Source organism: Denticeps clupeoides, chromosome 16 (assembly GCF_900700375.1).
Source record: "Denticeps clupeoides chromosome 16, fDenClu1.1, whole genome shotgun sequence".
Taxonomy (NCBI): Eukaryota; Metazoa; Chordata; class Actinopteri; order Clupeiformes; family Denticipitidae; genus Denticeps; species Denticeps clupeoides.
The window spans coordinates 9203106-9220396 of record NC_041722.1 but is presented as its reverse complement, the minus strand read 5'-3'; the positions used below and the strand labels follow the sequence as shown (position 1 = coordinate 9220396).

General features: G+C 42.4%; 1 protein-coding gene across 3 annotated transcripts in view; it reads right to left on the bottom strand.

Annotated features, from left to right (window-relative positions):
* Window positions 1–17291, bottom strand: part of adcy7 (adenylate cyclase 7) — a 39186-nt gene that overhangs the window by 16122 nt on the left and 5773 nt on the right. The window contains exons 1-2 of one of the 3 annotated variants that reach the window (XM_028956380.1): window positions 17144–17277; window positions 644–1325 (exon numbers count right to left, since the gene is read on the bottom strand). In XM_028956380.1, coding sequence (XP_028812213.1) covers window positions 644–808 — 165 coding nt within the window. In that variant the 5' untranslated portion in view covers window positions 809–1325; window positions 17144–17277. Of the gene's footprint in view, window positions 1–643; window positions 1326–17143; window positions 17278–17291 lie in introns of those variants that run through there. The other 2 variants (XM_028956379.1, XM_028956381.1) reach the window with 2 other exon arrangements.

Genomic DNA, 17291 nt, shown 5'->3' with positions numbered 1-17291 from the left:
GGAAAAGTTTTACGGAAAAGAGGTGTGTGTGTGTGTGTGTGTGTGTGTGTGTGTGGCAGAGACAAAACAGAAAAGAGTAAAACAAAAAGAAAAGGACACAATGGAAGGAAGGTAAAGGCATGGTCTCCTTAAAGATATTCGGGGTCAGGCCAGATGATGAACGTAGACTGCTTGGCTCGGGCACCTGACAGCGAACAGCAAGGCTGCTTTTGCCAACGTCAACAGCCGATCCAACTAAAGCCCAGCCACTTCCTGTCTGCACTGCAATAACATTTCCCATAACATCACTGATTACCCTATCAGGCTTGGACAGGCAGCATTTTCCTAGAATTCACCTAAAGAAGACACTACATAGACAAGAATGAACCCACAATTAGGCTCATTTAGAAATGTCGTTTTTGCCATCAAAATTGATAACTGTCATGGACTTATTTATTTTGTAATAGTTTATATTTAAACTTGTTGAAGTTGTAGCAATTATATTATTCAATTAAATTATTGCTAACAATAGTAACGGTAAAAATAGTGCATAGGCCTTTCCTCTTCAGTTTTGCAAATAGTCAGTGTATCCTTCGCCACTTCCTCCACTAGAACTGTGCACTGAAGAGGTGGGTGCTAAAAATAGTCAAATGAAAAGACTTACCAGTTTAAGAGAGAAGAAGAGGATGAGGAGGACTGCACAAGACACCATGGACAATCCCAGCAACAGGACCAGGGGCTGGTATTGGCTCATGCAGGAGAACTTCCTGTAGAGCGCTTCCTGTTTCAGCTCCTGGTCGTTCAGCAGGTATTTCCCTTTGGCCGGCATGATTTACATGCATGCAGACATAGGCAATCCGACAGATTTATGAACCTCAACTTGAAAACCAGAAGAGAAGAACAGAGTTCCTCCCAGTGAAGGAACAGTATGGGTTTATTCCATCGTCGATGAAGAAATCTGGAGGTGTAAGGAGTTCTCTTATTGCAATCTCAGGAGAAAACAGACTTTTTACTTTTACAGGGCATCCCGGCTTCTTTGTTCAGGTCTCGCTTTATCTTTCTGTCTCTTTATCTTCCTTCTTCTATTGTCAGGCGGTCCTCGCTCCTTATTGCCAGCAGTGGAGTTACTCCCAGTATTGTGGAGAGAAAGGGGAGTGGGTTTCGGGAAAGGAGGGTAAAAAAAAAAAAAAAAAGCTCGATGGAGGGGGCTGGGTGGGTGGCTGGAGCAGTTGTCAAGGTTTCCACCACGGTTCAGGATTTCCCACCAACTGGCTTAGGTTTCCTAGGGCCTCCAGTTTAAGGCAGATCTCTCAACTTACCGGATACCATCACGCCCAAGATGAGGCCTGAGAACGCAAGGAATAAGATGCTGTAACATCAGTCTGCCCTTTAAAAAACACTTTCCTCAGTTCACATAATCTAGTTTAGATACCTTCAAGTAGGGCAAAAACGAAAGATGACAAATTAAACACCACCCTGTGCTCAGTGGGTATTATTTACATTTACAGCATTTATGATGCCCTTATCCAGAGCGATGTACAATCAGTAGTTGCTATACATTTTCTATAAATATTATCTATAAATATATGAACAAAATCTTTCTTTCAGATAATAAGTAATAAGCACAAATGTAAATTTGTTGCAAGTATCTCTGCTTTACATAATGTCATCATGGTCATTAAATGATTTGGCTGTTAATGTGAATGTATTCATTAACATTTCAGATGGTTTCATTTATATATTATATATTTCATGAAATTCAATAACAATGATCAGATTTGGTATTGGAATTCTCCCTCAGACACAACTAGCAGTAAATGCCTTCACATTCTTGTGAGATTTGAACCGTGTCATATTTGGAAATTGTCCCTCATAAGCTTGAATGAGGGACAATGACATAAAGGACAGGCAGTGGTGGCCTAGCGGTTAAGGAAGCGGCCCTGTAATCAGAAGGTTGCCGGTTCGAATCCCGATCCGCCAAGGTGCCACTGAGGTGCCACTGAGCAAAGCACCGTCCCCACACAGTGCTCCCCGGGCGCCTGTCATGGCTGCCCACTGCTCACTCAGGGTGATGGGTTAAATGCAGAGGACAAATTTCACTGTGTGCACCGTGTGCTGTGCTGCTGTGTATCACATGTGACAATCACTTCACTTTGTATATTTTAAATTGGTTCACTTCGTAACATGCCAGTACTAACAAAGGTAATTTCTCAAATTGGAATTATTATATTTGACCAAACCTGTATCAGTTCCAAGTAGAGGAGTAATTTTGTTTAGTGGAATGTGACTCAATTTAATCGAATGTAACTTCTAAAAATACCCTTGTTGTAATACAATAATATTTTTTATGTATGCTTGCATGGACAACAGAACATTTCTTTGAAATGGTTGGACACAGCAGCGCTGTTTTAATTCGTGTTAGGTTAGAGACCAGCCATATTGAAGAGAAGCCCCCCCTAATGAGTGCTCTTCACCACTGTCAGCACCACCCTGTAATGAACTGCAGGCAGTGGGCCACTCTGCGCTCTGCAGCTGTTTACTCTAATGGAGCACGAGCAGGCCACAGTCTGGATGAAAGATACGGTTTGGCCGGGCCTGTTGTGTTTATGCAACAACTTCCTCATGATTCACTGTTTCTGCAATCAACACACTTAAAATACATGAACTGGGCAACATGGCCTAAAAAACTTTCACTAAATGTTCGTGAAATTGTGCATAGTGGTCTAGTGGTGTAATAACCTGGATGACTGCAACTCTGTCATGCAATTCTAAACTAGATAATTAACAATAGTATGTGGAATGTGAAAGTGCTAAAAGTGAAGTGATTGTCATTGTGAAACACTGCAGAACTGCACACGGTGCACAGAACGAAATGAGTCCTCTGCGTTTAACCATCACCCTTGGTGAGCAGTGGGCAGCCATGACAGGCGCCCGGGGAGCAGTGCGTGGACAGTACCTTGCTCAGTCGCAACTCAGTGGTGAAAAGCTGCAACCATAATGGGTCCGTTTTTTTTTCTACCACTAGGCTACTACTGCCCTATGAGGAATATAATATATGTAAATGTGAAACAAGTATATGAAGATCTTAATGATAAATTTAACAAATTAATTTAGCCAAAATCACTTAATATTCTAATTAGTCCCAAATTTTCTTTATTCCTTGGCAGACTTGCATTAGTGAATACAGCACAGCAGTCTGTTTGTATGTATGCATTTATGCAGATATTACATTCATTTTCACAGTCATTTACAACTGTCTGTACAGGATTTAACAAAAAAAAATTTCTATAAAAAATATTTGGATGTTTCTACATTAGCCCAAAGTTTTGAATGATAATCTATCCAACCAGCCATACACGGGCCCAGTCTACAAGCAGCCAGCACCATAACACCCTCTAGTCCACTCAGGAAGTTTGCAGAGTGATTCAGAGGCCGAGGTGTATTTACAGAGCGCTGCATGAGGAGGAGACCGAGGAGACTCCGCTCGTCCGGCTCTCTTATCGCACGCTTTTAATGAGGAAGCCTGAATGAGCCGCTCTTTGTCCTCACAACAACACACAACGGCGGAAACATCATAATGATGAGGCTCTTCAGCAACGGAGGTCTGGCCGCAGCTCTGGTTTTGTCGGGTTGCGACAGGCCGTGACTTCAAAAGCGGCAGGGCAAGTGTTTGCGCGGTGCCGTATTGAGCCGATACGAGCCCCTACCTTCCCCGTACACGAAAGTAAATAGCAGCCTCGTATTGGCCGACTGCTAATTATCCAGGATCAAACAGCAGGGCACCAGGCAGCATTGTCCCTTGTTTGTTCTCTGCGTGGCAACTGCAACAGATGCGAGGGGCCATAAAAAAAGTCGGCGGGATACAAAAATGTCACAGTGGCGTGGCATTAGCGTACGGACACCTGTTGTTCTCTTTGAATGGAAGGACCGTGGGGGGTTTGTGGAAGGAGGGCAGGGGGCTTCAGTTCTAAAGACAATCGCTGTTCCGGCCCCGCCGGGTCGCTATGTTATGTCAGCCCATTATGAGATTTACTGCCCCATTGACATTATTGAGTCCCTTTCACCCCGACACCCAGTCACCCAGTCACACACCCTTTCAACAGTGTGTGCGGTGGCGTTCAGAGGCCGGTCTGCAGCAGGCACAGGAAGGGTTCTGTGCAGACGGGTTCCGCAGGGAGCCGAGGCAGCTGCCGGGGCAGGAAGTGGTGCCAGGGGCCACGGGCCAGGTTCACTGTTTACCCAACGCAGATCGCCGGTATTAAAAACCCGTGCACGCACTCCCGACCAACAGCCACCAGCGTCTCCCCGCTCGGCGCGGAGGGAGACTTTGAATCATTTACCCGATTTAGACGACCTCAAGCGCGTACACCTCATCACAAGACTGGATGTCAGTTCATGCGGAACTGCTGGGCAAACAGCCGTGGAAGTAGAGTGGAGTGTGACAGGTTCTCCATGAGAGGCTGGAGCTTCTAATTGCTCCGATTAACCTGCGTGTCCAAAGGTCTGGTGAACCCTGCATTTTTTTTCCAGCGGCCAAGGCACAGAAATTCACTCCCAACCTGAGATAGGACATCTTGACGCTGATGGGACAATAATATCGATAGAAAAGCATTTACGGTTGATCCCATTACACGGCGGATGTAGCAGAGCTCGGCTAACCCGTTATCATTAGATGCAGGATTATGGAATCATCACGTATGAGACAAACAGGATGCTGGGCTGCACAGGCAATTCTGCTAATTGTGTTTTAATAACTTCATTTTGGGGTACCTGGTTATATTTTGCCATGGGCATTGTCATTATACGCTTCTGCGAAATAAAGTTTCAATAAGTGCATCCCAATTTGGCCTCTATAATGTAAGGATGTCATGAGCTCTGCAAAACAGCACGATCCAAGCGAAAGCTGCCATTGGCATTGTCTGGTGATAGCCTTGTGTGTATGAGCGCTCTTTTGGAGGGTGCACTGGCGAGCCATTTATTTCCCCCCAGGGCTTATTTTGTGAGAAAACGGTCTGATGTTACTCCCCGCCTGAAGGCTCTACAATTCTTAAGTTGCCATGGCAAAGGACAGAGCCGGCAGATCCGTGTCTCTCCTGCAGCCCAGGGACGGGGGAAAAGGAGCCAGAGGCATTGGACGTGAATAGAGCCGAGTCTCTTACAGGCACGGTGAATGGCTCTGAGCTCGCTGCATTGTGCCAGTGGCCTTTCGCTCTGAAAGCCAAGCAATCGCCGGCAAATCACAACGGCCTCGCCAGCTGCCATCATCAATTCCTGAAATAGCCCGGCACAATAGGGCCGGGAGAGACAGAGCGGCAGCACAGTCTGAACCAGCCCGAAAAGGATTACAGTACAAGCACCTTCCTACAAAACAGCTCAAGCCCATGCGGCTCCATGGACAGACAACAAATTAGGAATAATGCAAATAGATGGACCTCCACGAAATCCTGTATGCAGTGTCTGAGTCAGGGGCTAGAAGACCATTTATGCCGTACGTTAAAGGCAGAAATGGATACAGAGAGAGCCTTCTGTCCATACTCTGCATTCATTTTGTCCATATTTGTGCACATTTTGGGAAAGCTTATGAACCGAATGGAACAGAACCAGTGGTTGTATAGAAAATAGTGATTAGCCAATATTTCAGAAACGTCACAAAATGGAAGGAAGACTGTGTGAAGAGAAAAAACCTTGTAGATAGCTATTTAAATGCAGTACCAAACAACTGGGTGAGAAGTAAATGTGACTTGGATGGTAGCAAAGGAAAGAATGTCAGACAGTGGCACCGTCGCTGCCTCCACTTTTGCCCCCGTCTTAATAAATATTTTATCACTACCACCCACCACTGTCACCATGTTTGTGGCCGAAATATAGGAAAGGTGATGTTCAGAGCTGATGTGCTGCTTAACAGTGTCACCAACAAAAAGTACATACAGAAGTCAGATGAAATGTTTAAAATGTACGTCCTTATTTTCGGATATATATTAGAACATAAATTAATCTTAATTCTGAGTTAATTTTTGCCCTTTCAGAGTGTAGTGAGAGTAAACTTTACTTTGAATTTTATTTTAAATAAATATTTAGTACATTTTGTAAATTGTTCACTGGCACAGTGAGCCACATGTACACCTTTGGACATTACAGTGTAAATCATTACTGAAATGGTGACATTACAGCATTAGGCGTCATGGAAAACTTGCAGTTCCATGTAAAGTGTAACCACAGAGTTTAAGAATGACTATCATGTCCTTAAGCAAAACAACAGAGAGCCACTGCGATGATGCCAGGCTCTGGCGTAGCGCAGTCTGTCGTCAAAGTCTGTTCGCGCATTCTGTTTTCCAGCACACGCCAAGCTGTGCACTCAGCTTCACACCACACTGATAAGCCCCCTGCATCTACCACCATTTGGATGAAAGAGAGCTAAATGAGCCTCAAACACCAGTCCATTGTCCTCCGGGGTTCAAAACCTGGCCTGTTCGCTCCATCCGCAGATCATTTCAAATAAAAACATTTGGAGCTACGTTATATAGAGAGGAAATGACTACCTGTTACATACACATATCCAACAGACACCCAAAACACATCATTTCTGACGTTGCTATATTGAGTCAGGGCACAGCTGAACTGTTTAGCCAGGTCCACCTACATCAGCATAAGCAGGTGACGCGGCTGCTGTGACACAGGCGCCACTCTGCTTCCTCACACCACACCTGCTGCCCTCGTTGTCGAGTGTCTCATGCGTGATTGAGGACATGAATGATGCAGGGTTACCCTGTATTGCTCATACACTTCAGAGGGACTACTTGCTCCGTTAAGTATCTCAGATGCTGCGGTGATCAAATATAAATTAGATTGGAACTGAATGTTTTTTGACTGAAAATCAAAGAAGTAAATTAAAAGGTGGATGAAATGCACAAAGGTTACAGAACATACAGTCACAACACATAATGGCATTGGGACTTTTAGATTTCAGTGGTTACATGGTGCTGGTAACAGTGCATCCCCAGTCTTGGTTTGGTTTTGGATGTCAGAACAGCGGTCCACCAACAGCCACCAATGAAGTTAATGTGGCATATTAACAACAAAGCAGTTAAGGATAGTGAGCCAGTGAGACAGTTCTACAAGGGTATGGGTTCTGTACCACATCAGGCACTAACCACTGGATACAGTAACTCTGGAACACGAAGACAAATAGATCAGAATTCCAAAAAAGATCCAATATATAAAACCAGGTTTCTCCTATTATACGGCGTGTCATCCAGCCCCTAATCTCATGCATATTTCAGCATGTGGCCCAGCTGTAAACCCATGAGGAGGCAATTAAATGGTAAAACCTGTGAAATCTACACTATATGCTTGTTAGCTCTTCATGTGTTCACATCTGACAACAGTCACCTTCTCACATTTTCCTCCAGCTAACATAATGATATGCAGTGGTGGACGAAGTACACAAAATATGTACTTGAGTAAAAGTACTTTTTATTTACTTCACAATCTAATTGTTTTGGATTATTATACCGTATAACGATTTGAATTGTATAATATAAGCAGAATTCATTAAATGATATACACTACTCACAATACGTTAGGGATATTGTGAGAGACTTAATATATGTCATACATATGGTCTTTGTTTCACTTCAGACATTTTTGGGATAGGGAGGCAATTGTATTGGGGTGATAGACACACCTCATTTTGTATTTTTTATGTAGTGGTCTCACTGTGTACAGGAGTGTCTTACATTGGGGCCAATACCAAGAGACAACCTTTCTCGATGTGGCATCAATTTCAACATTCTGTGGATATAAAAAGCTGGTATTATCAGTAAGTCATTCCAAGTCCATCATTCAAATAGCCATGAACACAAGACGTCACTTAACAGACGAGCACCGCAACCTGGCCATGGCGCGCCTTGGGGTTGCTGGCAGGCAGTCAGATGTTGCTCGTGAAGTTGGTGTGTCTCAAAGTGTCATCAGCAGACTTGCATCAAGACATTGAAATACTGGCAGAGTTCATGACAGACCCAGGGGTGGAGCCCCATGAGTGAGACCGCAATGATGACCCGCACCTAAGGACCTTTGCACTCAGACATCATTATGCAACTGCCTGGCTCGTTTACGAGATGCGAGGGTACTGAGGTTTCCAGACAAACCATTCGCAACCAACTCCAGTGCTTTGGCTTGACTGCCAGATGACCGTTGCGGGTGACTCCACTGACACCAAGACACCGCCGTGAACATTTGCAGTGGGCACAAGACCATGTGACCTGGACAATGCAACAGTGGGTCTACCGTCCTGTTCACTGATGAGTGTTGCATCAGCGTTGCAGGAGAAGGCGAGGTGAGTGATACACTGAGGTCAACATGGTCTCCAGGGTTTGCTTTGGTAGAGGAGGTGCAACAAAGCAAAACAGATTTGGTTATTGTATGTGGCTCAGTCACTGCATGTTCTTACCTCAGAACAACATCATGAGGCTAGTGAGGAGCATGAGATGAAATTCCACTGCATTTCTGCCCTGCCACAAACGGACCTGCCGAGATCATTACAGTGATCCTCTCATTAACACAAGTGATCATTCTGTCATGCTGATTGAGTTAGAATAGCAGACTGGATGCTTTAAATGGAGGGTGATGCTTGAAATCATTGTTCTTCCCTGTTAACCATGGTTACCTGGGAGGAAACACGTGCACTCATCATTGCATTGCATAAAAAGGAAGCATTAATCATATCATCAAAGACTTCAAGGAGAGAGGTTCAAGTGTTGACAGAGCGCCTGAGAAAGTCCAGCAAGCGCCAGGACTGTCTCCTAAAGATGATTCAGCTGCAGGATTGTGGTGCCACCAGTGCAAGGCAGTAGGCAGGTGTGAGTTCATCTGCATGTACAGTGAGACTCCAAAAAAGATCCTCTTTTGGAGGATGGCCTGATGTCAAGACCAGGCCTGGTGTCTTCTCTCTAAGAAAAATCTCAAGGACAGACTGATAATCTGGTACAGGTATTTTTTGGAGGACCAGAGAAGAAAAGGTGAGTGCAACAGTAAAGCATCCTGAGACCATTCATGTGTGGGGCTACTTCTCATCCAAGGGAGTGGGCTCACTCACAATTTTGATTAAGAACACAGCCATTAATAAAAAAAATGGTACCAAAACATCCTCCGACAGCAACTTCTCCCAACCATCCAAGAACAGTTTGTTATAGAACAACACCTTTTCCAGCATAATGGAGCAAAGGCCAAAGTGGCTCAGTGAACAAAACACAAATTCTGACAAACTCCAAGCACTGATTATGAAGGGATGGGTTGCCATCAGTCAGGATTTGGCCCAGAAGTTGTTTGACAGCCTGCCAGGGCAAAAATTGCAGAGGTCTTGAAAAATAAAACGGCCAACATGTGTATTGACTTTTTGCACTTTTTGCATGTTGTTTAATGTTACTTGTAAGCACCATGGGTCTGAGAGTAATGCAATTTCAATTCTCTGTATGTCCTGTACATGTGGCAGAATTGACAATAAAGCTGACTTTGATAAACTTGATGTAATTGTCAATAAAAGCCTTTGAAACTTGTAGAATGCTTGTAATTATACTTCAAAACACCACAGAAACTGACAAAAATATCTAAAAACAAACTTTGTGAAAACCAGTATTTGTGTCATTCTCAAAACTTTTGGCCACTTTTTGGTAGTTGGGTACAAGCACAACTCCACTCCAATTGCCATTTTTTAGCATCATACTGTGAATGATAATACTTTTCAGCATGAAAAGTTAAAATCACATTGATAACTTTTATTACTTTTTATCACTTTTATTGTTAGCACTTTTATCGCTAAAAACATACCATATTATAAAATAAACTGGAAGGACTAACACAGCCATCAAATTGAAATGGGTAAAATAGCTTTAGCCTGCAACTGCCCTTAGGGGTAGCAGCGTATTTCCAACCTGTCTAGCTATATTTGTTGTAGCTAACATCAATATTTATTTGTACCTCTATGCGTCGAAATCATAAGTCGCACTTGAAAGTTTTCAATATTCAAGATACAAGATTTTATTTGTCACATGCATAGTTATTGCAGTTAAACGCATCCTGAACCACCCTGTTTTGACTGTGCATAGTTAGGTTAATGTTATGTAATTAAATATAATAGAGTAAGGGAGAAAATAAAATAGAATAAAATAAATGGAGAGTAAAGATAGTAAAATTATTATTTTTTAAATAGGCAAGCTATAACGCAAGCAAGATACAATGAGAACATGAGACACAGACATCATGGGTAGTGGATATGTATTATGTTAAAGTGCATTGTGCATGGACTGTGCAATAACCAGTGTTACAGTAACAGATAGCAGTAAACATTCAGATGGTCAAAATATATATTTATTTATTAAAGTTTTTTTAATAATTTAATAAATGGAGTCTGCCTTCAAACTGCAACCACATTGTGTCTCCATCCCTGCTACTATCACCGCTCAGCTGTCCTGCCCAGGGGGATCGTCATGTCCCCTGTTACATGGCCTGAGTATAGAAACTCTTCAGTCCATTCTGAGTTGGTGCTCACTGTCCTTGACTTCTTTTCTACAAAGAATCTCTCAAAAAAGGTCATAGATTTCTGGCAATAGCTCTGGCAAGCTGGACTCCAGTGTGATATCCATCTTAAATACCGACAAAGCAAGTTCATGCAACCAATAGTTTGGCAGGTCAATAGCGGCGTGCTGTAATTGGATTGGTGTACTTACAGTGCACAATTGATCTAAAAGGTCAAAGGTTAGAACGAAACCAAGTTGAGTTAAAGTAAAAAGTCTCCACAAATGTAAATATTTTAGTTAAGTACAGAAAAAAGTACAGAAACAAATTACTTTTACTTTGTTACTATCCACTTCTGATGATATGCAGCAAATTAATTTCGTTAGAATGACTTTGAAGTTCTTTTCCTGGTAATTTGATGGTTCCTCACAAGAACAACAGCCATGTCAAGTCTCAGTAGCACCCAGGTCAACTGACAGACATGGCCCTTTAATTAATGTACAGCAATGCACATGAAAATATGAAAATGCTCTTTCTCTATGTCCCATCTTCTGGCTAGAGTCTGCGTGTATTAAATTAGCCACACTAAAGGAAGAAGAGGAGAGGCTGGGACATGGAGGGAAGGGGGGGTGATCAAGTTGCCTAAAGCTAATGAGATTAGCAGGATGCTATCTCAAGGCTGTTTTCATGCTCATCTGCCCGCCTGTTTGTGATAAATACAGGAAGTATGATCAGGGATGTGCTCTGCTGGAAGCCACCGTTAGACTCGCACAAGTGGCTGGGATTGTCTTATGCCAGAGCTGATCACCATTTTATACTGTTAATGCTAAGATCAACTGAAACTGTCTAAAGTGACAGTTCAGCTGCTATTTCAACTGTTCCACAACTAAATTGTTATTTTACTATACTTACTTAGCCTTGCAAATGAATTAGCAGAACCTGATGAGTAAAAAGATCCTATCAACGCACCACAAAGGAATCTCATGTCACTAAGTTTGCATGAGCCTGCGAGATGCAAAATAAAATGCAGTAAGCTCAGTTTCCCGTAAGTGCAGACAAACACACATCCCTATTTGGGGTTTCATAACCCATAAGCCCTCTGGCAGGGTGCCGCAGCCATGGCCAGTGCAGCTCGGCAGCAACCACAAAGAGCGAGAACTCACCACTCACGGGTCTACGAACTCTAACAAACTTCTGAGGTATAAATACATTTTTGGAGCTTTAAAACCTATATTATTTTAAACTTTTACTGTGCACGTGATGTGCATGAAAGCATGAGTTGTGTGTTTGGAGGTTCAGTAAGGCTGTCTTCAATTAGAATGTTGTCAAGGCAAGGTCCATTTCACTTTCAGGATCGGGATTTTACCTGTTTTATATATATATTTATATATAGTATATAAAAATATATGTATGTGTGTGTGTGTGTGGCTGTTCTCAGTTTGAAGACTGTATTAATCCACTGTAAAGCTGTCAGGTTGCACAACAAAAACAGTATAGTGAGATTTTCCATAATGTTTCCAGCTGCCCATGGCCTACTGTGGTTTAGCCTCTCGCAGGCCGCCTTTGACTTTCCATGTGGGAGTGGCTCTTCAACGTTGCTAAAAATGCATAGCCTGCACCGCTCCCTGCACGGCATGAGTAACTGCTTCAGAGGAAGCAGATTTACTGTCTGTCCTCATAAGGCAGAATCAGTATTATCTTTAGGAAATATAGACAATGGCCACATTAGGGCTGCAGGAGATGGCCAGCAGAGCACCTCCCTGCCCGTGTTTTATTATTTTAGTAGGTGGACCTACAGCTCAACCGTTTCTTTTGGTGTGTCGGTCCACCCATATCGAATGCAGAAGGTTTCTTAAAGGGGAGGAAAATGCCTCTAATTGGTCGACAATGATTTCATCGGCAGGTTCTATAAAAGAAGTATGAGCGTAATCACAGCATAAATAAACTAGGCATGCAATATGCTTCAATATTATACATATATTTGTCAACAGGCTTCTATGGGGTATTTATAAATTAGACAGAATTGTTCATACCTAAATGTTTTAGAACTCCAGGAACTGGTTACCTTGAATCATTTTAAATCCATTTTGAAAAACATCTATGGTGTTCCGGTGCTTAATGTAATTTTCTACACTGTGGATTATTAGTCATTGGGTCTCTCTTTGTGTTTATTTTATTAATTATACTGTTTGCTGCTGACAGTCTTGGCCAGGATTCCAACGAAAAAGATATTTCTCAATGGGCCTGTCTTGGCTAAATAAAGGTTTTAAAAAAAAGTCGAAATGGCAAACAGTGGTCTTTTAAGGACCATAATCAGGGTGAGGCCTATCAAATTAAATTAATATTAACAATAGGTTTCAATCTTCTAATGACGTCATATTTTTATCTAACTAACACAATGAGATTATGCAATAGATGCTGCCTCATTGCTTGGTGCAGTATTACAGACAGCATACAGTAGCAGAGTGCAGATATAATGTGTATTCAGCAGAAACAGCCACTCCTATGTCTTCATGAGTCCCTTGAGAGTGAAGAGACAGACATTCCATTAATATAATTTGATATTTAATAAGGCATTACATGTCATTTGTTCCCTCTTGTTTGCCACTCCATGCAATTTCTACTACAGAAGAGGCATTTAAAGAAAGAGAAGAAAAGTGTAGTAGATTGTCTTTGTAAAACACAGCACAGCACACTTTGCACACAATGAAATACGACCTCTGCTTTTAACCATCACCCTTGGTGAGCAGTGTGTGGGGACGGTACTTTGCTCAGTGTCACCTCAGTGGCACCTTGACGGTTCGGGATTCAAATGGGTCTGTTTCCTTACCCATTAGGCCACCACTGCCTCTTTGGTCACTATTTCAGTAGAATAGCCAGTAGCAAAAGTTACGATGTTTGTAGATGGCTTGGTATTCATTATGATGTTTTCAATAATCAGAGAAACATTCTGATGTTTGACACAAGTCAAAATTATAAATAAACAAATGAACCCTAATTCTAAGCGCTAGATTTAGCTGACTGTGATCTTTGCAAGCTGTTAAGAAACCATGGCAAACCATATACAGAAACCATTCTGAATACATTAATAAGTTGTGTAGTTTATAAATAAATCCACGTGTAAAAATGCATGAATATCTAGACATATACATTGCACACTCGAAACAGTGGGAAACCTCCGGGTTGACAATTGTGCCAGTTCAAGGCAAAAGTGCTGTGAACACTGCTTAATAGCCAACAAATCATGAAGGAAGATCTGCTTACATTTACATACACACACATTCACACACACACAATCTTGCAAACATCAGCGACCCTGTAGCATAAGGGTGGATCTGAGCCTATAAAATCACAAGCACGCACATTTCTTGAGACACGGGAATGGATGGGCATGCAGCTGTGTACACACGTGAAACTAAGCCAGAGTATGCCAGAAATGGTCCTTGAGAGTGTGTGCCCTGTGTGTGTGAACATGTGAGACACTGATGGAGTCGTAACCCTCCCCACTGGCGCGACCTCACAGCTTTCAGAGGGTGGACAGACCACGGGGTGCGGAGTGTGTGCAACAGAAAAGGCGAGCTCAGTCGTAAAGCAACAGCTGCCTGGCCCACTGCCCATAAAACCCTGGTCACAGGCAGCCAGACAACACTGACCTAAGATGAATGAATGAATGAATAAATGAATGATTCTCAATATTTTAGAAATGGCGCCAAGCGCGGGTCTTGTTTCCCAGTGTAAAGTAAATTATCCTCGGTATTTAAAATAAATAAACGAGAGAAAAAAAATGATCTCAGATGTAATAAGCATGTTATGTACTGATGGCCATCCATCTTATATCATGCAGAATGAGGAAGTAGCATGTGTGAAAACTGTCAATTATCGAGCTTCACCCATTTTAAACATAATCACGGACTGTGTTCTGGTTGGCACAAATAATTACACACCAACAAGATACAGATAACCATTAAGCAGTACTTTCTTGTTTTAACAATTAATGTGAATCCTGAGGACACCTTACCTTAGTCCCAGAATTGCCGCATAGTGCTAAGCCTGCAGCCAGTTTGAGAACAGTGCCCTATGCATTTAATAATGGTTGACTTGTGCAGCAAAGAGGAACTAGACATGATGTCTATGTGCTGAGAATGAGGGTAGACTGATTTGCTTAGCAAAGAGCAGAGGATAGCGTTTAGCCTCCAATTACCGCTGTACTTTATTATGGGGAAAGCCAGACGGTGGATGACACATGCATTGGCCAACAAGCCTGGCAAGATCATATTACACAAAATGTCTCCACAGGGAGCAGGATGAGAGGACAGAAGTCTAAATAGGCAGCTTTTGGTGACCCTTGATGAATTAAGCGCCGGCATTGAGGTTGATTAACGGTGACTCACCCCTGTTTGTGCCCAAGAAGAGGTTTCACATCTGGAAACTGTCTTTTTAAATCTTGTCAAGGCCGCACATTGTATCGATCCATCCTGTTCTGCATCTTGGCCTTTCCCACCAGCACTCCTGTGCCATTTTACGGTGCCAGTAACTCTGAAAGGACCCTGTTGTCTGCAGCTCACCCGAATGTGCCGAGCTAGGGTTACAATACTTTACAAAGCTCGCTCCTGTATCCAGTGCTCTGTGATATGGAATGTGACCAAAATGGCTCACGGTTCACCACCACAGTCAGGAATGTCTGTAGGGTGTAGCAACCACCCTGGACTTTCCTTCACGAGTCCTAGACAAAATCAAGCAGGTGGACAAATTGGATCTCCTATTTACCTTTTTTAATTGACCATCCCATTTAGCCTGTATTAACACCCAGCTGTTAAACATGTATGCAGTGAATCCAAAGATTGTAGGATGTTCGTAAGAACCACCACAGAGCACTGGAACGGTGGCAGGAAATCCATTAGTGGTACCTGGACTCCCCTCAGCTTCCAGCCCACAGGAATTCCCTTTTTCCCACTGCATTCCTCCAGGTATCATTAAGTAGCTTTTAGGGTCTCTTGAGAACTTACAGCCACCTCCTGGTATCAATTAGCTAGAAAAATATACTTCGTCTGTACCAAAAACCTTAAAAGAAGGAATGAAAAAACCCTTACGGTGCCTTTGGTTCCGAGAACATATGGCTACACCACCAGTTGGCCTCAGCACAGTGTGTACAGTCTAAGAAAGAAGCTGATGATTACCCAATATATAACTTGGACATCCATCATTCAGCATTGTACCCTGTGCATACAACACAGCGTGGTGCATCAATGGCCCTAGTGTATTTAGGATGAAAAGCTTCATGGCCTCCGTTCAGGTGGGGTCATGGGAAGGGAATGGAGTGCCAGTATCATCTGCCCTCCCTCAGCATTCTCTAACAAACCACAATTGATCTGACAATGATCTAGCACAGTTGCACCTCTCTATGGCCAGTTCATGAGACCAGAAACCAAGTAACTGTGCAAGAAAAGCCACTCGGAGAGAATCAACCACTCTCAAGAGTGGAAATAATGGATACATAAACAGGGATACACACTAATGCTGCATGGGTCCAATGTTTTCTGAATTTCTAATCCCTTAAAGAACAGATATCTGCACACTCTTCACACTTCAATATTCCAGCAACACAATACACCATCCAGATCCAGTTATTGCACTTTTTTTTGCATGAATATGCTAAACTTAGACATTGCCCTGGTGTGTCATTTTGAGCATTTTCATTCATTGCATATCATAGCATAGTGCTCCATCTTATGAAACAAAAATCTGCAAAATCTGCCATCAGAGTACCATGAAGCATTGATTACAAAGATGAGTAACAAGTAAAAAATAAAAAATTCTTCTGCTATCTGAGGTCTATGATTAGAAAAAAAATGTCTGTTTATGCAGTGTGTATTACATCCATCATGATCATGAATTTGTGTTTCCGTGTAAGAAAAAAAATTACATACATTTTTGGTCATGCTGTAGACGGACTAATGTGTTAAAAAATCTTTCTGTCAGGCAACCTTGGACTGACATACAGATCTCCTCGGGCTAACCACAAAACCAGCTTATTTCCTTGGCAACTGTGACTCATTTCCCTAACAACACAGCGAGGGCTGGTCCTGTAGAGATGTGCTTCTACATGAGCCTGTAGTCTAAGAGCATTGCAATGACCTTCCAACTTTTTATTTCTCAACACATTCAGACACACTTGAATTTCGCAGTGCAATCAACACATCCCTAGATCTACAGTTAACAGCATAGATATCACGCCCCCATATCTGTACAAAATTATATATACAAGGTAGCTAAGAAAAATGATTAATCATTTCTTAAATTCAGAGTAAAAGAAGATCTTGATCTCTCACATGACAGACAGTGTCCTCCCTAAAAAAATTTCATTGTGCTTCAATATTTTGTTACTCATCAGTCAGGATGGCATCTTATTACGAAAGCACAACCAGTAGATTCAAGCGAGACTGCTGTGCCTAAAAGAAGACTTGCACGCCATTTCCAATGTTGCAATTCGGTCAGAAATCATTAGTCAGCAAAAGCACTATGCAAATATCCATGTATTTTTGGTATACCGGGTCATAGAAAGTTCACTTTCGACATTAAATTTTCGGAATAAAAAAAAAACAAAAAAAACACGATATGAGTACACAAACGCAGGCAAACAAAGAGCACAAACCTTATACATCTACCAACCATGCTGCTGGATTGAAACTCTCATCTGGTAGCAACAAAATATCCTCCAAGGTAGAACCGCGAGCGGATTACCTACGAAGACTCACTGCGATCAGCACTCCCTCGATAAACGGTGACACCACGAAGGACAA